We start from the raw sequence: 26,322 nt of genomic DNA on the forward strand, positions 1-26,322 counted from the left end.
AATTGAATGTTTTTTATTAGATGAAAAATCCTATGATAAAATTTTCGTTTTTTGGTTAAATAAAATTTGTAAATTAATATAAGGTCCCTTATAAATTGTTCTTACCAAACTAAAAAATAGATGAAAATTTTATGGTTGAATCCCAATTACTTTAAGCAAACGAATGAAATTAAAATTTTGACGTCATCAAACGTACAACATTTACTCTCAACTTATTTTTGCTATTTATTATTATTAAAAAAATATTGATTGTAGAAACATGAGAAACTATATTTTTATTTAAATTATTATTTTCCATACTTAATGAAATTTTTACAGTCTTAAGTCAAATTGTATACTATTTCAAATAGGCAATTAAAATTAATTTTTAAATGAGCATGACTCCCCAGTCCCCTATCCCATCATTAAGTTATTAATATTTTAATTCTCACAAATTTGTGGTGGTTAAGAGGGAGGCCGTAACTTAAAAACTACTTTTTGGATAACTTTTTCTGTTGTAAAATACTCATATCTACAGATTTATCAAAGCTATAAATTTTAAATAATAATAAAACACTGTTAAAAATTGTTTTCATTTATATATTTACTAAAAAAATTAGTCCAAAAGGGAAATATTAGACCCTCTCGATTCATCGTGATAACACCACTGATATAAATAATAAATAATATACTATTTTAATCGTTTATTATAAAATAAATACCATGTTTAGAATAATAACTAATTCAATCTAACTTACTTACCCATTACTCGTGAATCATGATAAAATAAATAACTATAATATACTTAGTAATATAGACTGTCAAACCGTCTCTGTTTAGATTTGTTTTTCGTATACAATGATTTATCATTGAATTAAAATGTATCATATCTATTGCAATTATAGGGTACACTCGATAATTACTATATAGTAGAACGCATACCTACTAGTTTAATATTAGGTATTTACTATCTATATTTTGGCATTTTAAAAATATATAAAAAAAATAACTTATTTTTAATAGATTAATATATTATTAAGTTGGTTTAATTATAATAAAGTACTTCATAAATATAAGTTGATTATATTTTCCATATAGTTAAAAAAAAATCTAGTTTTTATACACATATTTTTACTTTAAATATTTTTTGGAGGATTATAATTTAAATACACAATTCACCTATATGAATCTAATGCTTTTTGTTTACGTAAAAATAAAACTTAATCCCGAAGAGGAAAGGCTTATCCCACTAGATTTAAAACAAAAAAAGAGAATTATAAAAAAAAAAGTACAAAAGGTTACACACATTAACTGAAATGTGTGTGATCTTTTTGAAATTTCGTTAAATAAATGTAATTATATAAATTGATATATGTTTAAAATTCGTTTAAACTTTTTTTTTATAAAAAATATATGTACCTATATAAATAAGTTATTAGATTTTATTAGGATATTTTGTATTCTTGTACTGCAAGAATGCTGTTATAATTTATATTCCAAACAAAATATAATTACATAATTTTATTATTCAGTTAGCTATATGGATATTACGTCAACCGAATACATTTAACTTAGGTACATCATAAATTTATAACGTCTATCGCCGTATATTTTTAGTTAAAAATTAAGTTTTAAAAAAGATGTGTTAAATTTCAAACAGCCATAATTTATAATTGTTTGCTAAAAAAACTACGACAGAGAGTCTTAAGTACATTATGTATCTCTCTATGTAATACTTTTAAACTTTCTCATTTTTATTTTTTTTTTTATTTCAAATATTCATGGCTTTTGCTTCGCATATATTACCACATAAAAAATATATAAAAATGAATTTCTTTATTTATGGTTCAACGTTGATTATATTTTAACGTAATAATAAAGTTCATATTTTTATCGATTTGGTAAGCTTTCAAAACGTATTTAAATTCTAGATTAAAGGGAAAATATGAATAATAATCGATATTTAATAACTGTTTTTATAATTTGTCATACGTTTAAAAATATATATTAATTAAAATAACATATAATATTAAGTTAATTATAAATACTTCAATGGACACAATATGTACCTATTTATTGATAAGTTTAATAATGTTTATATTTTCACTTATTTTGTTGTTTCGTCTTATTTTACATTTTAAAATATTTTATAAGATTATTGTCAATCTCGAATCATATCTATTTATAAAATATTATTAATTATTTTTAAGTTTGATTAATTGATTGAATGATTTAACTAATTTAATAAATGATCATAAAATAAAATAAACCTAACCAATTTATCAGAATTATATTTTTAGTGTATGTACCTGCCTAAATTTATGTGATTTCCTGATATTTTAATTTTGTAATTGAAATACAGTTATCACATGAAAATAACTGTATGATCAATAAATTATTTTTTTCTATTGTATATTTATACGGTAACATGAAATTAAAATTATTATATTGTAAATAATGGTTTGAATGAAATATTATACTAAAATATAAGTATAATTTTATTGATTGAATAAATAATAACATATGTTCATATTTTGATTCAACATTTTTAGGTCCAGTTGGTTTATTAAGATTGAGAATATAATTAGGTTTATAAACATAAATATACGTTTTCATTCAACTTCCATCGTACAAAATGTAAAAATATAACAATCGGCTAATTCAGATATTCATTTGAAGTTAATTATTTTTACTTGTAAACTTTATCATTGTATAAAGTCTAAACCAGAAAATATTATTATTATTTTATTTAAATATTAACAATAGTTATACACTTATTTAAATTATATTATTTTTTAAATTTTATTTTAGACTCATAAACCAGTATTTTAATGGTTTGTTCTTTTATTTCGCATACTCCTTTACAAACTCTTTGGATTATTATTAAGTAAGAAAAACAGCTCAGAAAAGTTTTTTTTTTAAATCTGATTTATAATTCATTCAAAATATATGATGACACGTCTTGTTCCAGTGGCTTGTGTCTGACTCCTGAATTTCATATTTTTATTTTACAAAATTTAATTATTTAAATGTTTTTTTTTCAGCAAAAAGGTTTTTGTTTGTTTCTATTTTAGATTTTAATGACTATACTCAAACAACATTTTATTTAAATTATTAAATTTATATTTTAAAAAAACTGATTAATAATATTTACTTTTTACATAGATAGGCATTTTTTTCAGGAAATAAATACAAAATAAAGATTTTTACTAACTTTAAAATGATTTTTTGCTATATATTATAATGTTAATGTACATTTATATTTATATTTTAAAGCTATATCAATGGTATAATCAAACTTCTCATCTGACAATTATTACTATTAAACTTACGAATATACTCTAAAAAAGGGCTCTTTATATTTTCTACATTAATCTGCATGCAAAAAGAGCTAACGTTAAATAATTTTATAATGTAATATATTTATATTATTGATGTAAGTAAGCTTATTGTATAGAATATTAATTTTTTTTTTCTTAGGACGTTGTGGCCACGATAGTCCATGTCAACAACTATGCTACGAGCTTCACGACGGCATGTTCGAATGCGATTGCAAAACTGGATTTACATTACACGAAGATGGTTATACTTGCACAAGTATGCTTAATTAGTCTAATATAGAATAAATAGCTTATTCGCGTTAATTAATGTTATTTTATAACCTAAATTATAACTTTTTTTCTTACATAATAATTCATAGCAATGTTATGAGTTATGTAGTATTTACATAGTTTTACACAAAATCTATCACCATGTTTTTCATTTAACAAGTACCTATTTACACGTTTACCTAATATATATATAGTATATAGGTAGGTATTATTTTCAATCAGAATTCTGACAATACTTTTAACTTATTTAACTATTAAATTACTTAATTTAAATAAGTAATTGAACATTTAAAATATTTAAATAAATAAATTATTTTAAATACCTTTTTAACTTTGATAAATCGCCTATTATGGATCTTAAGGAAATTATAAGATAACTGATAAATATTATAATAACACTAATAACTATAATAAACTATAATTAACATTGTAGCTCTCAAATAGAGAAATAATTATTTAAAATTATTTCTAATACTGACTGATTAAAAAAATATATAAACTTTAGAGATAACAATAAAGAGACACTCTGTTTTCAATATTTTAATAATGAACTTATTTTTATAATACATTCTATATGTTACGGTAAAAGTACAAATACCGCTAAAACCTAAGATTTACCAGTAAATTCTAGGGTTTACCAACTGCAGTCGTTAAATGTCCGAATTTCGGACATTTACCGATTAATTTTAGTAAAACCTAGGATATACAAAATATTTTGGTTAAACCCTGAATAATTTTTGTAGTTCAGACTTTTACAAACGAGGTTTGGTAAATCTTAGGATAACTTAACCTTCTCAAACATTTATTTGGAACATTTATTGGATGGGCCAGGTCCCAATCATGTACTGAGAATGATGTTTAAAAAGATAGTGCTTCTGAATAATGAAACAATATAGTATTATATCTATTTACATTAAAATAGTTTAATTTTTTAATTTATGAAAGACTGACAATAAAATATATTTAATATTGTTTACATCCAAAAAAAAAAATAATAATAATAATAATTAATATTTAAGGACTTAATGTGCATTTTATGTAGTCATTTATTAGTTAGGTATATAAATATTTTATGTTTTGTGAAGTTTTATCAAACGTGGAAAATAAGTATGCATGCGAGTATCTACAATAATTATTATTATTTAAATATACGAGTTTAAAACAATAAAAAAAAAAATACATAATATTAGTAAAGATTTCGTACTTTTATCAAAGCTGGTTGTCTATCCTAAGATTAACTAAATCTTATTTGTAAAAGTCCAAACTACAAAAATCATTTGTGGTTTGACTAAACTATTTTGTAATTTTGTATATCTTATGTTTTACCAGTGGTCTTACTATTACCGTAACATACCTATACTTAGTAATTAGATAATTTGTTACTAACCAAAAGGTACTTTAATTTTATTAGATGATTTTGTGATGTAACATACCTTAAAATTGTATTTACTGTGAAATTCTATATTCTTTAAAATAAATATTAGGTACATTCTGTGTCATATTTCATCAAATATGATTTTGTTCATATTCTTGAGCAAAGAGTTTTATTTTATGAGGAACCCTACGAGAAAAAATCTCTTGTTATTAATGTTTAACGTCTGTAACAAAAAGTATTTCCGGGCACAAAAACATAGTACTCTAAAAAAATCTTTATCTACCTTAGCAACAACAATATACTTTATTTTAAAAAATAAAATAAATAAAAACAATTGTCGTCAAAATAAAAATATCTTCTAAGGAAAAAAATCATCTCAACACTTTTCATACAATCTGTAATATTTATTGTCAATCAAATACAATTTTTTGAAATTATAATATTATTTAACTAAAACATTATTTTACTAAAAATAAAATGTCAAATATTTAACCAATATTATTTACTCATTTTAATCATGATAAGTACCTACCTAATTTGATATTTTCATTATTTTATTTTCTTAGATTTAATATATATTATTTATTTGTTATTATAACTTAAATGTTCATATTAGTCATTTTATATTGTATTATATCAATTCCTCTCTCAAAATTCAGTTATCCTATACTTCAAAAATCTAATTTGAATGATTATTATTTCTTAGTACTTATAGAATGAATTAAAAAACTTCCTCTCTCAGTGAGTATTTTATTAGAAATTTAGCGTAGTTTAAATTTTTAACTTACACATTATCAATCATAAATAGTGATCAATAATTTCTTTGTCGAATACCTCTCTTCTCCTATAAACACATTCTAACACAGTCTAAAAGAATAAATAAGTAAATTTATTGCAATTAATAATTTTATATAAAAATTTAAATTCAAAAGATTGTAAAGCATTAAATTATTTAAAATGCGAATAGTATTCAAATTAAGCTTTTTTCAGTACTTTCTCTGTTATCTTATATTTAAAAATGAACTAAAAATGTTTTTATTTTCAAATGAATTAAACAATTATAAATAAATAAAAATAAAAACTAAACTAAACTTTTCGGTTTTACTATTGAATACTCGTACATAGCAAGTTTAATAATATATACAACCAACTTCATAAAATGTATATAATGTAATACCAACAATTATGAATATAAGTGCTTACATACTTGAATTTTGATTAATTATAGATACTTAAGTTATAATTTAAATCATTACAAAAAAAAAAAAAAAAATACTGTATTAGTATAAGTTCTGTGGTTAATCGGCACTTCAGGCCATTTTACTAATTGACCGTGATGGTGATACTTTATTGCGGCAGTAGATAAATTGGGGTTTTCAATGAATAGCAACTACCACGAATAACGTTACTATGAGCTAGTATTATTATGAGTAGGAAACTCCGTGATAGAATGATGACACGGAGCAAAATGGGATCACAGTTTTTTTCATAAGCACCGTCTTTAAGTATTGTCGAAAATAATAATGTTTTCCTTCATGTAATCATAGATAATTTTATCACAATAAAAATCTATATACACTCTATATAACTTATTAATTCGTTTTTTCACTGCAGGTAATTAGAATTTAATATTATATAAAAACCTGAGTACTATTATAAATATATCAAAACACGCACTAAAGTTAAATTGCTATTCTTCTTTAATACCTATCAAGTGTTCGCTTTTTTTATATAAAAACGTATTATAGTGTTAATATTAATACTATTTTGGGACACAAAAAACAAAAGGGGCAGTGTGAGGTATTACGAAGGTATAACCCAACCCGCCTCTTTTTTTTGCACATTTAACAATGTTAGATATTTGTAAATTGGCTTTCCAACTTGTCAAAAAAAATGGTTGCTTTCAACGTTTTAATTAGATTGATAGAATGACTGATAAAGACTAGATCACTGGTTCCCAAACTTTTTATCCTTACCCCCCAATTAAAAAAAAATGACAGACCCCCAACGAAAAATGTATTAGTACATAAGTAAGCAATGAAAAATTAATTAAGCTAGTTACTAACTACTAAAAAAAAAGATAGGTTAGCATTTTCATATTCGCTGAAATCTGGTAAATGGTTAGGTACTGCACCAATATACTTTTCAGCAAGTGGTACCTCCAATGTTAATTTTCCCAAGAAAAAATAATCAGCCCAATTTTTTTCTGGACTACCTCTTAGATCGTGGATTGAATGTCATGAAACAAAAGAAATCACTTCTGAGCTTTTTTTGAAATAATTCATAATGCAATTTAGTGGATTTTTGAAGGGAATAAAAGAAGATACAGCTGTATTACTTTTTAGTGGTCATTCATTACATACTAAAAATCTACCGGTTATTGACACAGCTAAAAAAAAATGGAGTTATTATATTATGTTTTCCATCCCACTGTGGTACAAAAAAAAAACAACCACGTGACGTATCTTTCATAATCTTTCATAAAACCATGAAGCATAATATATACTATGAAGATTAAATTGAAAAATAGCTCCATTATAATCCATAGAATTTTTTTACTTAAGAAAATATTTCATCGTTATTTAGTACGGCTTTCATACATGCTGTAGCTGTAAACATTAAAACGGGAATGAAATGTCTTGAAGTAACTAGAATATAGCCTTCGAATAATAAAGATTTTAGTAATGATGATGTTTTTCCATCGATTATAACTGATATAATACATTAATACCGAGTACTTCGTCAACTAAAAAAAGATATTGGAATAAATAAAAAATTAACTGATCAACATTTGAACGCAAAAACCACAAAAACACATACTACAGTTGGTTTGAATAGGCCACTGTATTCTTGGGTACTTCATAATCAACTTAATATATTTACAATTGAAACAACTAAAAATATATAAATATATGTATTACCTATTCCAAAACTGAAAGAAACAGAAAAAAGAAATTTACGAAAGAGAATTAAAACAGAAATTTTAACGGAATCACTCAATAAGAATGAATACAAATGTCTTTGGAAGTAACATAAAAAAAATAATGACGTAAAAAAAAAGAAAATCTTAGAAAACAAGATAAGAGATAACTATTGAACACCATGTCAAAAAATAAAATAAAGTTGATATTTCTAAAAAACCGAGAAAAGTTTTGACGACAAGTTAAGATAATCTGGATACTAAGTATCTATAATCTATATTGTAGAAAATTATACTCAAAATCCACTAGAGTATATGAATTATTTGTTACAAATGTAGAAAATTCGAACATATTCGAACTTCCTATGCAGAATTAGTTAACAGCGATAATGAAGCACTGCATACATGCAATAATATTGTTAAAAAAATTATTAATTAATGAAAATGAATAATTATGTTTAAAAATTAGTATGCATAACCCATTTTAAACACATAAAATAAATATAATATTGGTTCTTATATTAGTTATATTTCGACCATATTTATAAATAATAAATATTGATAGGTTAATACAGATTACTTAAATGTTCAAACTATCATAGTTTATTACCCTTCATATCTTCACTTATTATTATTTTTTTTATACAAAAAATTTAATTATTCACTCAAATTTTGATTTTGATACGTCAAAACATTCAAAAAGATTATGTATTTAATAATTTACTAATTAAAAAAGGGATTAATATTTAAGAAACAGAAAGTTTATATCTCAACAAGACACTTCTCTAGTAGTATAAGTAAATCTCAAAAATTTTAAAATATATTGTATAAATATGATTAAAAATTCAAATATCATATTTAAAAAAAACTGCATTGTTAAAAATAAAAAGGAGCATACTTGGTGAATCATTCTATTATAACTGTTATATATTGTTATGTATTATTATGTTTTTATGTATTTCATAGGAAACGATTCGGTAACGGATAAGATCAAAGAGTTCGAAAGAGATATTGGACTGACGTTTGTCGATTCCAACGAAGTGGATTCCGAGGATAGTGTACGGTTTGTAAAGCATGTCGAAACTCAAACATCCGCTGCCACAGGCTCGCCGGGTTTGTGCGTTCGAAAATGCGGTGAAGGCACATGCGTGTTTGACAGCCGAAACAAACAGACTTGCCGATGTCCGTTTGGTAAAACTGGATCCACCTGCCAGATCAGTAAGTATTAAAAGTATTAAAAGTATAGATATGCCAGTGAGTACTACTCTGCTGTAAAATTAGATTTCGAGTGAAACTCTACTATGAGTAGAGCACTGTAATGCATTTTGTTATATTGAATTCAATTATAACACATTGTATTTTATATAAAAAATTATAAAATATTTTTTGTTGCCGTTAAAAACAAAAATCACTGAAAATCACTTGTAATGTACAATTTAGATACTACTTTAAATATTAGTTGGAAGCGTATTTCCAGTATTCGGTTGTACTTAATTTTAACTTGTCGGTAGTCTTATTTCAGTTTTCAATGAAATGTACAAAATATTTTACCTGTACTATATTTTATTTTATTAACACTTCTTTAAATATACATACAAATTAATAAACATGGTATTTTTGGGATTTTCAACTAGTATTTTGATATATATATTAATGTGTATGTATTAAATACATAAACCAAAGCTAAAGCTGTTTTGAATATTCGCGATATTGTGCTAAGATGTCTTGTTATCACTATTTTGGCCTTGTAGTTTTGACATGTTACCAGTCCGTAATAGCGGGTTGATTTATACTTAAATGTTACAATCATAAATCGTAACTATCGCATTCAAAAAGAAGATTACGAATGAAGCTCGTTTGAGCCACCAACTGTCGAATCCATGGTTATACACATTTCTTTATCTACCCACTTACCGATAGATAGTGTTATGTAGTTCTACGAGATATTCCACACAACTATTTTATAATTGTTATGATAAGAAGTTGAAATTTTTTTTGATACTATTAGGAATATTTTAATAATAATGCATTACAATTTCAAATTACCTAAATTAAAATTCAAAACGTAAGAACAAAAAACAACTCATTTTCACAATAATTAATTATACTAGTGCAGAGTACAAACGTATAGACACAATAAATCAATATTTTTTAAATGTGTATTGTATATAAAATATAATTAATAAAAATTAAAAGTATAAATTATTAAATATTTACTATTTTATTTATATTTCTGTAAAACCATTCATGATAAATAAATATTTAATAATTAATATATTGGTAGATAATTAAATTCCTCGAAGCAATTTTTTCTACCAAAATTAATTCATAAATAACTGACTATAAAAGTAATTTTATTGAAAAACTTTTACAGTAAAATTACTATAAATTATTTATTTATTTTTTATGAAATCTAGTTTATTCATTTATTTTATATATATTTTATTTCTTACCATTTTCAAAATTTTTTGAAATCTATTATATATTAGGCTACTTAATTTCTACAATACATCATATTACTGATGTAAGTACACATTGAAACATAGTATAATAGTATATATCACAGAAATCGTAAAATATTGTTATTAAATTGTAATAAGTATCTAATCAAGCTGGATTTTTAATTACAAAAACTTAACACATATCAAACTAATCAAGAGTGCAATAATAAATATTTTTTTATTGATCTTCTATAATTTTTTATCAATGAATAATAACGTTGTACAACTTATAATGTATAAATTATAACTTACATTTAATAATAATTTTATAACTCACAATATATAATATATACTATTACCTATATCATATAATCATTATCATACTTAGTATTAAATCATAATTAAAATAGGTTAACTTTTGTAAATCATAATACTTTGAAAACTCATTTACATAAATATATATTAATTGTAAAAAGTTATATGGTTTAATATATTGCCAATCCATATTCTTATAGAAAATTTATATTTAAAAAAAAAAAAAAGTATTTTTAAAAGAGGTCTTTTTTTTAAAGATACGTGATATTTATGAGTTTAATCATACATTTTTACATTTTGTATTCGTATTATATTATATATTCAGTTCAACTGAATAATTTATTATTGATTTTTATGGTAGATTTTTCATTTTTAACCATATTTTATAAGCATTTTTTTTTTTTTTTTTGAAACAATTGTTTTATCATAAAAAATATTAAATTAAATAAATAATTTTAGATGACTTAATTGTTATAACATTATTTGTGTTCTATAATAAAATTTTAAATTAAACTTAGTTAATTATTAATAATTAATTAATCATTAGTGAAGATGCGGTGTTATAGTATGCTACGAAATAATCATATGTCGTTTCCAAATTTTATCATCATTAAATAAATAATATAATAATTTTAATAATACAAAACTCATTGAATAGTAGTGATAAAGTTACGTTTGTAATATTTATAAAAAAAAATAAATATAAAATAAAATAATATATTTATTATTATTCAATAATATGATCAATAAGACAATAACGAAATACCTCTATTTCAATTTCAATTTTATGTTTATATTATATAGGTAGCTACTTAATTTTTTTAAATCATATTCAAAATTAAAAGTAAAATTCATAAATTCATCATATTGGAGAACTACAGCTTTATCTTATAATAAATCCAAAACTATCAATTAAATTTTTTAATTTATACTCAACTTTCAATTTCATTTTATATCCTAAATGGAGTGATAAATGTTTTGATTTTAAAATGTTGTGTGGTTTTTTCTATATACACAATAAGTAATTGAAATTAATTCTGATAGAAAATTGAATCTAATTTGTACTTTAAACAGAACAGCATTAAAAAACTCTAGTATCTTACAAAATAATCTAGAAAAATAAAAAATAAATTGAAAAAAATAAGAAGTTTTACATAAAACCAGTGTATTGATAAATATGGTTGTTTTTTTTTTATATAACTTAAAAACGAATAACCTTAGATCCTTGAAAATTTTATCAAATGTTTATGTAAGCGTTAGAAATCCATAAAAAAAATACTAAGGTATCAACATTTAAATTATTTAATATATTTAATAGTGTATTAAATGATTTAATACGATGCTTCCATGCCATATATGTAAATTAATTTCAAAATATTATCTATTTGTGCTATGAACCTTATCAGACTATTTTATAGTAAAGTGATATTAGTAATATTAACTCAAAACTTAATAACAATATTATTACATTATATAAATTTATTTAATTATAATAATTAAATATTAATATTATTATAACTGTAATATTTTCGGTGAAAAATAAATTAATCGCCATACTGTAAAATAAATAACTTTAATAGCTATATCAAAAAAATATATCGTGATATACACTTAGTTATGGATAAACTATCTTCACTAATTCACTCAGAATCGGTTTTCATATTTAATGATATATCATTGAATTCAAATTTACACGTTCATTACAGTGATCCTAATATATATCAAAGTGGCAGGTACTTTCCCGCTTTTTTAGTATTAAATTAACAGCTATTGTATGACTCAATAATCTATATATATATTTTAAACTCTGTACAAAACAAGTATAAAAAAATAATAGTGTGTGGGTTTTTATACATCTTATAAGTATGCGTGTTAATAATTACTATTTACTATTGAAATATTTAAAAACTTGCATGCAGTAACTATTTCCTATCATTAAAAACTATATACCTAAGATCATAAAATCTACATTATCCATTTTAATTATTTTAATTTTCTAGTTACTTTTGATTTTTGAGAAAATATGAACTTTCATTAAATTTTCAAATAAACATTAACTTAAATCTAACCCATTTTAATGGAGTAATAAACATATTTTAATAAAATAAGTTATTCTCAAAACCGTTTAAAACTCGGTCAAGTTGACTATATTTTTAATATTTAAATTAATTAAATCTTTCACTATAATTTTGTTTATCTACAATATTACTTCTTGAACTCAAAATAAACACGGAAAATCACATAAAAAAATAAAGAAATGTCTTACAATAAGATATCTAGTCTCAATATTAATAATATTATAAATTTAAAAATATAATTTTACAGAGAGATAAACATTATGCACGTTTTCACTATTATACTCTTCTTTGTAAAGGCAAAATAAAAATTACCATCTTCTTTAATTTACATCTTATAGTAGATCTTGAAAATAAGAATATTATTATTTATTATTATTATTATTATTATTATTATTATTATTATTATATAATCATTGTCAAAAAAGCGACATTAAAGAATTTTCTTCTCAAAAGAGTCTTGTCAATTTTCTTTCGAATAATACCTATGAAAATATTATAGTATTATTCGATATTAAATCATATTTTTAATAACAATACAATTAAAGGTAAATGTGAAAAAATTCTCTAAGCTGATGTACTTGCTAAAAATATTATCAAGTTTTGACCGAACACGAGAGTTTTCGGATGATACGTAACTATTATTGTTACAATGACATTAAAAAATAACTTTTCTAAGCTCCCTTACTAGCATATGTGTTATCAATTTCTACTTAAAAGTTTTGCTATATAAAACTGTTATAGAAATATTTAACAACCGCAAAAAGTTTGATTAGAAAAAAAAAATGTTAGACGAATTATACTATTTTAGTATGAAACTATGTAAACGTAAAACGTTAAGCCATAACTACTCGTATCATTAGTTCGTATTTCTCAAACAATAGTACCACTCATATTTATAGATTTTAAGTATATTACATAATATCACCAAATATATTATGTACCTAGTATAAAAGTATATAGTAGTATATAATATAATTTATGTTTATGCTACATATATTATTATTACTAAAAATAAAATCTATTGCAACACTCATTTTCATGAACATACTGGCACTTCGCAAAAGTTATGTTATTATTTTGTTGTTAATGTAATAGTTTTTATTTCTCTTTAAAACCATAATTTTTATCATGTACTTGCAAGTACATTTGCAAATGTGTGTTCCGAATAGTCTAATGTAATCAAAAATACATATAAATAATATATATATATATATATATATATATATATATATATATATATATATATATAACTATATAATTACAATAAGATACCGATTATCGTGTAAAGTAGTAAGTAAGTGAAAATAAAATGACAATGTTTGTATATTATATTTTGTTTCACTAAGTGGATGGCCATTTGATGAAAAAAATTACACGATATAAAATTTTAGTATCCATTTCTTGAAAAGATATCCACTTTATGAAATTTTTAATTATTATATGTATATAAGTGGAAAAAAATGTTTTCCATTTCATGAACTGAATAACTTTTAATGAAATGGACAATTTCATCAAGTGGATGCGACATGTACATAAAATTACGACTCGGTAGTTGCTGGATAGAATGTCTTTATTATTTATATTTTTTTACTTCATAGTAAAACTCACGTCTTAAACTTTTCTTTGACACAACTTAGAGTTGTTAATATTTAAGTGAAAACAAATATCTTATAAACATTTTATATTTTTAACAGAGTTTTGTAGTAATTTCATTCAGCTACGATAAAAATCCAAACAAAAAGTATTTAATAACCACCTACATCTACTTCGTATTTAAATCAATTCATACAAAATCTACACTATACAAATCTTTATTAAGATCCATTTGAACCAATGGTATTTAAATCTAGGAATGTACTAAACCATCTTAAATCTGCATTATCTGATTTATTAAGTGTATGTCATTTAGTCTTAAATCATCAACCCCTTGTAATGTAACCACTATTCACAAAAAAGATTTAAAAATAAAACTGTTTAAAACTGTTGACTAACTATCGAAAAATTACTTTATTATTATTGCGTATATTTATTTTTATATCATTATTTTTTTTTATTTCTATTTTTTTATATTATTTTATTTGTAAAATATAATTCATAAGTATAGGAATGTACTTAAAAATACCAATAATCAGAATTTAAATAAAAAACGGAGTGAAAATTATTACTTTGTATTATTATGACATTAATCAATCCATCACAAATATTAAAAATGTTTTAATCAAAATAAACTTCAACAAGTTCAAGATGATTGTTCGGTACTGATTGAATTTACCTATTTATATACAATTAGTGATAAGGTTCGATAATATTCCAGACCACACACTCATTAAGTATCATTTTTTACACAGTTAGGAATACGCGCTTAGCACATAATAATATTAATTATGTGTAAAAAATAATTTGTCATTAAAATTTGAAAATAATATTTATTATCATATAATGTAAAATAAAAAATTTAACGTTTATATACATAAGAATTTTCAATTAAAATAAAATTTTCTTTAAATCTAATCCATTAAATGAAGCCAAAAAATTGTAACATGTGGTTTTATTTTTTCTATAAATATCATAATAAATCTTGGTGAGATAAAAAAAATACTAAACAAAACGAACCTAGTTAATCCATGTATTTAGTTTATAAAAGCCTCTTTACAGGTCAAAATTATTAAAGTGAAGAAAAATGAGAATTTAATCCCATTGATATCCAGCTTAGTGAGCCATTGCAATTTAAAAAAAGATTTACATAAAAACTGCAGTAGTGCATTATTATGTAAAAAAAATTACATAGTTTGTATGCATACGGTCCAATAATGCTAAAGTTTAATGGATCAGTTTGATGCATTATCATTTTTCATTCATTTAAGTTTGGGATAAGGAAGACGATAAAATAATATGATATTTATACAAAATCTATCTAAAGACATCAAAAATATTTATTTTATTTTACTGCTCGTAATAATAATGACAACTTAACAATATTGTAAAATAATATACACCATGATATCTTACTCTGCATTTTTTTTTTTTACATAACTAGTAGTTAAGTGCAATGCTAATAATTTCAAATATTTTCCTTGTCCCATATTAAAATAGTATAAACTAGTAATATGTACCTTAATATACATATTATTCATGTATAAATATCTAATATATCTAGAAATATTTTCCTCTTTTTTTATACATTTTCTAAACTATGAATCAGAATACATTTTAATCCAAGGTAAAACGTTAGTACTACAACAATCGTGTTATTAACGTATTGAATTATTTAAGGTTGAACTCGGTTAAAAGCTGTTTCATTGAATATACACTGTAATGAATATATCAAATATATAATTTAACATTTGGGCGATACTTAGTCGTATCATTCACACGAGTAAATACGCGTTAACACTTGAAACGGCTTACCCTTTTTCATTTTAAACCTATGACCATATTCGAAAACAATTCAGACTGCACTGTCATCTTAAAATGAGGCATAATGATATACTTTTATTATTTACAAAGGTTCCTTTAGAACTTATGACCATATAATATATTAATTATCCCTGTGCTGTAAGAACTTTTAAAGTTAAAAATGTCGAACAAATTAACAATAGTATAACACAAAATATAGTTGTCAGAAACAATTTTATTGTGAAACAAACAAACACAAAAATAAAAATGTACAATTTAATATTTAAACCACAAAAATTACACACAAATACTATCAAGACCTCCGCGTTTACCGTATACACTACAACAATGGGACTCCCCAAGCCTAGTATGGCGGTCTTAAATAATACATAATATTATTTTGCCATTTTAGTGCATTTCATTTCATCGGTTCGATCGATTTTAATTTTTTTACTAATCTAAAATATATTTTCAATACGCATCGTATAAAATAATATTAATGACCGTCTATATATACGACAGACTACTATTTCTTGCAATAGCCCTAGTTGTATTTTGGACAGCTTTTAAAAATAATTTAGCTTTCACAACCGTTATAGTAAATTATATAGAAAATGTACGATAATCACATGATTTAGGTAGTCAGCTTTAATTTGCAACATTATTGAAATTGATGAAATATATAACAATGACGTGATGCGGAAGAAGCTTGTAGGTACGTGTATTTGTTATAATAATGTGATACATAGATATCATAAAAGCTACGGGTTGCCTTGTACGTTAAATACAATATTATATTCAAAGCCTTGTAATTTGTATTTTGTCATACGCATTGTTCTAACTACATAATAAAAATCTCAAGATTATGTCTTAATTTATAAAAACTGCACATGATAATTTATATTGTTATAAAACGCTCTTGATTTACAAGGTTTAACGAAAATTATTGTGATTATTATAAATTATATTATATTATAATATATATAATATAATATAATTATAATATTTTTATATTATATTTAGGTTAAAAAATAAAATAATTTTAATAGCTGATCAGAAAAAATTAATAATATATAAATACATATAATATATATATTATATCACATATTATATACTAGCTTGTATTGACATTTTTAAATTAATCACATTTTTAATTTCTTTTTTTAACAGTGTTTATGCTCTGTATATACTTTAACTCTGAATATTTTCTTATCATCATTATACCTACTATTTTATACTGTTTATTTTGTTTACATAAAATAATACACGCATGTACATCAAACGATACTGTTACTATATTTTAAATTTATTTGCATTTAGAAATATGCAGTATAAATCATCAATAACTAACCGCATAAATAATCTTAGGCAGGATAGCAAGTGCGTATACGGTATACCCACATATGTATTATGTATATACATATTGCTGTTTTGTCCATTCAGTTAGGGGTGTGCACTGTATGCTAATAACAACTGCAGGTAACATTTTGGATGCGTGTCAAATATATTTTTGGCTTGCTCGGGGTTCGCGTGACCATCTTACTGGATTGTTGCGTGACCGCGCCCAATAATTCGCCCCGGATATTTGTGTCGACCGCGCCGGTGACCGGACAAAGGCGCTTTGCGAAAATAAACCCATTAGTGTTTGCTGATATTTTATATGTGTAGTAGCCGTACTACATGCATAGGTAGGTGGATGGTCAATCTATGGTTATTCATGAGTCAATAACAATAGTGCGTAACTTTTTACGTGTAAAGAAAAGAGAAAAATCGATTTTGCTTTGTACATTTTTCATTAAGATTTGAGAATTGATAATAATTACTATTTTGGCAAAGTAAAAACAACATTAATTATTATGACTTAAAATATATAAATTCATATTATTTTATAATATATATTGTAACAAATACCTATATAATAGGTTATAATTTAAAACATTTGACTATTATGCATGTGTATTATTAATGCAATATTATTACATTTATATCCTTAATAACAACTATTTCCTGAAAGAGATTAAAAATCATATAATCACTGTTTAACGATTAATATTTAGTTTTATACCAATTAATATTGCTGTCTCGGTATCTTGCAAGGAATACTAATTAATCGTAACTATCTAATGAAACTGATGAAGCGCTTTAATTAAATAAAACAATTTTAAATACAGTTGAAAGTTTTAAATAACACTTCTAAAATATAGTCGTTTAACTTAATTTTGAATTAAAAACTTTTTTAGTAATTTTCTAATCATTTAGTTTAGATTATCCTACTAAATATTAATCAGTCTATACTTATTTGTTTATAAACACAAATAATTTTTTTTTCAGTCGTTTATTTTAAGTTATTTTATATCTTCAGACGATCTGTTCGGTGTTCTAATATAACTTCATGTAGTGTTTTAATTAATAAAAAAAGTTTGAATCAATATTAGTTAATTTGTTCAGTAGTATTTTGTTGATTATTGTGGTAAACTTGAGATAAGTGGATTTATAAGAGTTTAAAAACCGTTTAGGAAGAAGTCGATTTAGTATAATCCAATATTTTCGTTTTGTTTGTTCTAGAATTTATTATAATTTGAAACACAAATAAATATAAATTACTTATATTTTATTTTTGATTCAAAGATCAAATAATTTGATTTTATGATTAAATGTGATAAGTATTATTATAATTATGCAGTTATAAAAATACTTATCTATATCATACATGCTCAGTTTAATATAATATTTTTGTAAAGAATAAAATTTATTATTCATAATTATTATTATTAATATACATTTATACGCATATACTTTTTTCAACGCCATAATAATAATTTATTTTTTCTTATTAGCAAATCCAATTAGATACCCAAGATTCAATGGACGTAGTTGGTTAGCATTTCCGCCACTACGAGGAGCTTACAAACATGTGCAAATAAGTTTAGAATTCAGACCAGAAAGCTGGGATGGTATATTGTTTTTAGCTGCTGAAAGAGATGATTTAGTTGGAGATTTCATGGCTATTCTACTTCACAATGGCTTTTTGGAATTTAGGTAATTCAAAATTGAACCAATAACAGTGTGATGATAACATTATAAATAAAAATGAAATGTTTCTTTACAGGTTTGATTGTGGGTCTGGTTTGGGAGTAGTTAAATCTGAAGAAACAGTTATTTTAAATCAATGGAATACTCTGTCTGTATACAGACATAGATGGGATGCGTGGATCCAATTAAATCGCGGAAAACGCATTGCTGGGAGATCAAAAGTAAGTGCATTTATACATTTTAATTAAAGTAAAATTACAAATGTAATGATTGTTATTTGAATACACGTTTGACCATTTTCTGCACAAACAAACTAAAGAGAATAGTTTAAATACATTTTTTTTTAAATTGGTCATTTCAAAAAGATTATAATATATTTTTGATTTTACTTTTAAGTAAAATAAAAGTTAATGAACTATAAATGTATCGATGAATTGTTTACCGAGTCAATAAATCACTGGTGTACTCTAATCAAAAAAATTTTCTATTAATTAATATTTTAAACGTTTAAGTATAATTTGTTTTTAAATGTAATATACGAGAATAAACAAATAATGCCTTAAATATTTTGAATACATGCAATAAACGTACATGTCTTATTATGTCTATACAGTGTTGTATTAAACATTCGTAAGTTCCTAAACGGTTAAAATTTTGAGACATAATTCTTTACAACTTTATAATTAAAATAAGCAGTTTGTGTTAAAATATTTTAATTCCAAAGAGAAATGTTCATTTTTAACTTTATTTTCATTTAAAAAAAATATAGACTATTATACTAACTTAAACACAATATCCATAGAATTTTGAATTTAAAAATGTTAACAAAATTACTACGTATTATATAATACTGAAAAATATGTAAAATTCCGTGAATACGTGATAAATAATAATATATCTTAATAAATAGTTTATCTTTTAATTATATTCCGTCGAAATTAGAAGTTAGAACTTCAAATAAGTTATCTAAAATTTTTAATCAACTAAAAATACACAAGAAAACTTTAAGTATAATTTTACAGTGAATATTTTCTTTTGAATTAATATAAAGTTAAATTGATTAGTTCAAGCTTAAAAGTTTTAATTAATATGTAAACGTCGTCAAAAATCGTATTCACCTAAATTAGGCAAGACATTTATTGTAAAAATTACTTTTTAATAAACTTTTTAATATTATAAAGTAGAATAACTTATCAACTATTCGTCAGTGTAGAAATATAATATATATTTAATTTAGTTCATATAGGTAAACTCTAATTGAGATTAATTAAGATTTAATTAATTCTGATACTCGTAGATTATTGTAACTATCTAAAAAATACACAATAATTACAAAAAATAATAATAATTCAGGACCTAATTAAAACTTTAAAAAATGAATAAATATATGTTATATATAATATTTAGAAGTGAATTTTAGAAGTTATTACACGCCATTATCACATAATTTGTAGCTTTTTTGTAAATCGATAAAGTTAAAGATAAAAAAAAAGCTATAGCTAAACTGTTAAAATATGAAATTTTTAACAATATTTTAGATTTTAAGTGTAATGGTAAATGTGTTTATTTTATAATGATGTGCATTTATACTGTTTTTATTTGAATTTTTGTATCTGAAGAAGCTTTTTCCATAAAAACTTGCTTTTATCATCAATTCTGATGGAAGTTTTTTGTAACAAAGTGGATCTAGTTGGTACTTAGAGGAGATAAACATTGAAAATTATCAGTACTTTTTAAAATTAAAATAATAAAATTAAAAAAATATAATCATCTATTAAAGTTTTAATGTTATTATTAAAATAATAAATTGTTAGGCAACTTTAGTTACCGAAAAGTTAGACAATCTTCAGAATCACTTCAATTATTTATCATTGAATTCTATTGAACACGTTATCTATTACAATGCGTATTCTATTAAGTGGTACACTCAACTGTTCCTGTACAGCAGAGTAGTAATCTATTTTCTAAAAATCACTAAGAATTATCAAAATATAATAATTATTTATTTAAACTGTATTTAAAAAATAACAAAGAAAAAATAACTAAGATCGTTTAAGGAAAAAATTGTTATTAAATTGTATAACAGACATTCAACGCACTTCATTGTAAAACCAATAATAATAATATAATATGTGAAATATTAACATTATTTTTTTCAGCTCCGCTCAAAATCTATAAAATATAATATTATTTATTTATTTACTACTTAGATTATTAATTTTATAACAATAAAACCCAACTAAACAAAACATAAATTATTTCTTTCTTTATTCACTTATTTTAACTTGGTTAATAGCCAAAAATAGCGGTTATCTACATTATAAATATTTGTAAAATACTGAATACAAGAATTCCTTATTTAAAACTATAAATTAAGAGTTGAATACTTAAGCATTATAAATTTATAAGTTAGAACAATGCACATCTTTATGTTTTATTTGTCGTTTAATGGTATTCAAATTATTTTAAGTTATAATGTCCTATTATGGAATATGTAATACAATAAATTATAGAGTATAAAATAATGTTAAGTATTGTTTAACTGGCAGTAAATTTCATACATTTTTTCAACAAAATAAAATAAGGTATTTTTTTATCTTATATTATATTTGTTATATTAATAATATTAATATTTTATTATTCGCCTAATCTTTTAGATATTAATTTCATATAATATTGCAAAAGGATCTGTTTCATTTAATGATCTTGTTTGGGGTTGATCGATAAAGTTGAATGTAAATATAAATTAAATTAAAATATTTTTAATAATACTGTTATTGGTAATCTTATTATTTGTAAATTTGTGATGTTTATGTACAGACCACGGTTTGTTGTAAGAAATATAAATGTTATATCAGTGTGTAATGGATAATTGCTTAATAGAATTAACCATTAGACATTATATTATATTATATTATATATTATATTCTCAATTTTCAAAGCATCATACTTTCTTCTTTTTTTCGTTATTTATAATAATAACAATAAGTGGATCAAATGTAGAGTAAGTGTGACTCTGTAGTACCTATGTAGCATCTTATGCGTTAGGTCAGGACCTATACGTAATAAATTATTATCGCATTTATTATTTATATTATTGTACATGGGCAACAGACACATTATTATGGTAGCAAAGTTAATACATTAGCCGTAATTCTCTTTTTCCTTTGACTTCGTGAAAAATTTGGATACCAAAACCCAAATATAATCATTGACTTTAGGCATATTTTTCTTTATTCTTGCCTTGAATAGAAATATAATATTTGAAATTTGAATATTAAAATAATTTAACTCATTTTATACATTGAATATATAATATTAAATAAGAATTGGTAAAACAAAATTGGTTTTTAAAACTACATTTTATATTTTAAAATATACTTTTATTAAGATAATGAGCTTTGGTTCGTGCCATATAAATAAATGTTTAGTAATAGCTATGACGGTGGTTTCTATACACAATTAAATTAACTGTACGTTATAGCTATTTCACTTAATAAATTTCAAAATAATTATTTTATTTTATCATTTACACAAACACCAGATACCATTTTTTTATGATATAAATTATTTGCATGAGACAAACGTAATTGAAATTGTATTTACAATTTTCAAAAACATTAATAACATTAAATAATTTTTATATAATATATTAAAAACGAATACAAAATTAATTTGAATATAATTAAAAATGATAAGTCCAATTTCATCATTCTAACAACATTTTTTATTTGTAAACTAGGGTTTATTCTCGAGAATTACGTTTCGAGAACCTGTCTTTATCGGTGGTCGAGGTAACACATCTGGACTGGCTGAACGGTTTCCAACAGACCGTGGATTCGTTGGCTGTGTTCGGCTGTTACAAGCTAATGATCATAGATACGATTTTGGTGAAACACCTTCCGGCGATACAGTCAAATCTCAAGAAGTCGGTAAGTGTTAACTACACATTTAGTTTTCTTAAACCGCCTCTCGGCCATTTTCAAAAGACATAATATGAGAAATATCGATCCATTCATAACCGTCAACAAAATATTTATTATATTTATTGGTATTAAAAATACAATTTTATACATTCAAAACGACGCTGAAGGACGTGACTGAACTTTCGAAATCCAACGATGAAAAAAACATATAGATGTTCACTTTTTAGCAGTTCTATGTATAAATAAAGGAAATAATATAATGGGGAAGGCTCTCTAACAAAACTTTAAACAAACTGCCAAAACTGTTTAATTTGTGGACAGTGAAAACTTTTCATTCTCCTTAATCTACGTCTTCTTGTTCACTAACTTCGCAAATTATACCGGATAAAACATATGGGTTACTCGGTGATGCCATTAATTATTTTTGTTCGTATAATAACAGCTTATAATTTTTTTAATGTAAAGCAAAATAATAAAATCAGTTTTGAGAAAGCCTGTTTACGCTATTATTGTAATCACGGACGTTAAAACTAATAAATACTTTATCTATTAATGAAAATTATAATTGAACGTTTTTAAAATTTAAGTATTATATTTTTTTTTAATTTCTTTGGGAATTTATTGCTGAATTTAACGACAAGGTTTATATTTTATTTAAATTTTGAACGTGCATACATTCAGTTAGTTTTTTTTTTTTGAAATATAACAGTAAAAATGTGCAATGGATACGTTATAATGGTATAATATTTTTATACTTTTATGTTTATTGTTTTAAATATTATAAAAATCATATTATATTATTTATTTTATTAAAAAAATTTTAATAAATGTAAAATGATTAATATTAATCTCAGTAGGTACCAATTATATATTATATTATACAAATAATAATAAGATTTAAAATTTTATTTTTTATTTATCCTGGTGAAATTATACAAGTACATGACTTATTTAATCATTACATTAATAATACAGTAAAACTTACTAATATATAATTTGTGAAGGAATGTATGCTAAATAACCAACATGCATTATTACAATTTATCAATTATGACTTGTGAGGCATGAGTATATTATAGTCAAGAGCTTTACTCTTAGAACTTATTCTGGTTTCTTAAAAAATATTTTATTTTAATGATCTTCTAATAAAAATGTTAAGTTGTAAACTAAAAATGTTATAGAAGAAGAGATTTAACGAGATAAAAATGTTCTTGATATATAGACAGTTGATGAAAAACGAAACATGATTAGATCAAATGCCGTATATATGTTTATTAATGTATATAGTTAATATTAAACTAAAAGCGACAACAATAAGAGAAAAGGGAAAAAAGCTGCTAAAACTCTTTGAGTAAACATTAGATAGAAGCTTTTGAGGTGAAAGTCGAGGACAGCAGTGTACTCCCTCCCCCCTTTTAGTGCAACCGCGTTAATTAATTTTCTAGTCAACCGCTTCACCGTCGACGTTGCTCGATGTCGGTTCGTGTCTTATTATGAATTTAATCGGCTGGGAGGCATGGCAAATAACGAAAAAAGGCAAAATTCACTTACTTCTTTTTAATCTTTTTAAAAGTTCTTTGAGCAAATACTTGAAGTTTTATTTTATTAATTACTCGACGTAAGTAATTTTAGTATTAAATTTTCATTTAGATTATTTCAAGTATCGATATTGATTATAATTAAGTTAATTTTTTATGATAAAAAAAAGTATATGGTTTACGAGTATTTGTATGCCTATAATATTATAAATCATCCAATAAATATATTTATAAAAAAACAAACATTTTTTATAAGTTTTACATATAGGTTAAACAATAATAAATTATAAGCAATCCATCCTATCCTATTGTGTAAAAATGCTTGTCAAAGTTTCAAATTCCCATTAATTTGCGATAAGGGAAAAATGACTATATTTATAGTCATAACACGCTAAACTTAGCTTTCCGTGAATTATGTTATTCGATAGTCCATATAGTTAATAAAAAAATTGTTGTTTTGACGGTATTTCCATAAATCTAAATCCCAATAAGAGTTATACGAAACGATAAGCGTCTTTAACACTTAAATTATACCTGAACAATTTCAAATAATATATAAATATAATATTCAAGAACCAAGACTTCGGAATAAGGTTCTTATTTATAAATTGCATAAAAATTAAAACTTAAATTATAATATTCATATGATTTCATCATTATTAAATTTAAAAATTATTTTTACGTTTGTTTAGCATACCATACAACTAAAATAATAATTTATCTTACAATTTATATATTTATTTAATTTAAAATATTATAAGCATTTTTTTTTTTTAACTTTGCATAGATTAGAAACTACATGAAACATAATTATGTCAGTGATTAATGAAAATTATTTTTATTAATAATAATTGTGTTAAACACACTGTGTTAAATTGATTAATAATTACATAATATTGTTAATAGTTTTCGTCTTAACAAAGTGTACAACTTTTAAGTCTGGCGCTGCTACTTTTTTTTTTTGAAATCAGATCGATTAACCTCGGGCAAAGCACTGTTCTTGCGATAGCTACATGTATCTTGAACAATGACATTGAAGTATTAGTTTCTGATCGAAAACCTCGCCTTGTAATTTGTCTTTGATAAATGGCACTGTAATTTAGTACACATGGGACTGGCCGAGACGCAGTAGGGTTGCTTTTTCTCAAATAGAATTAAACCAAATAAAAAAAATTATTTTCTGAACTTGTTTTATTTAAACATTATAACTCGTATCACTTAGCCAATAATATGTACCAGAACGACTAAACAATATCAATAATAATTTAATTTTACAGAGGAATGCTCTACAGACAAGTGTACAAGATCTCCTTGTCAACATGGTGGCAAGTGCGTAACAACTACCAATTCATCACTTTGCCTATGCCCTCTTGGTTACACTGGAGATTTATGTGAAACGATATTAGACTTACAGGTAAATATCACAAAAATAATATCATATTACTTCGTAAACGTATATTATATATATATATATAAGTTATATAAATATTCAACCATATATGTAAGTAAATGTAATTTTGTTTACAATATTAAGATTTTTCTTTTAGTTTTATTTCTCTTTTATATGTACAACATATTAACAATATATCAGTGGCATACCAACGGGGAGGTTTAGGGGTTTAATCTCCCTGCCTCAGAAGTGAAACATGTATAATGATTTCTTTTATGGAATATTACATTAATAACATTTTATACATATACATAAATGGT

General features: G+C 23.3%; 1 protein-coding gene across 1 annotated transcript in view; it reads left to right on the forward strand.

Moving 5' to 3' along the window:
* LOC114125080 (pikachurin-like) overlaps window positions 1-26,322 on the forward strand; it is a 66,131-nt gene that overhangs the window by 13,366 nt on the left and 26,443 nt on the right. The window contains exons 2-7 of the mRNA XM_027988573.2: window positions 3,460-3,576; window positions 8,852-9,103; window positions 18,953-19,154; window positions 19,225-19,369; window positions 22,891-23,080; window positions 25,890-26,026. Coding sequence (XP_027844374.1) covers window positions 3,460-3,576; window positions 8,852-9,103; window positions 18,953-19,154; window positions 19,225-19,369; window positions 22,891-23,080; window positions 25,890-26,026 — 1,043 coding nt within the window. The remainder of the gene's footprint in view (window positions 1-3,459; window positions 3,577-8,851; window positions 9,104-18,952; window positions 19,155-19,224; window positions 19,370-22,890; window positions 23,081-25,889; window positions 26,027-26,322) is intronic.

Source organism: Aphis gossypii, chromosome 2 (genome assembly GCF_020184175.1).
Source record: "Aphis gossypii isolate Hap1 chromosome 2, ASM2018417v2, whole genome shotgun sequence".
Taxonomy (NCBI): Eukaryota; Metazoa; Arthropoda; class Insecta; order Hemiptera; family Aphididae; genus Aphis; species Aphis gossypii.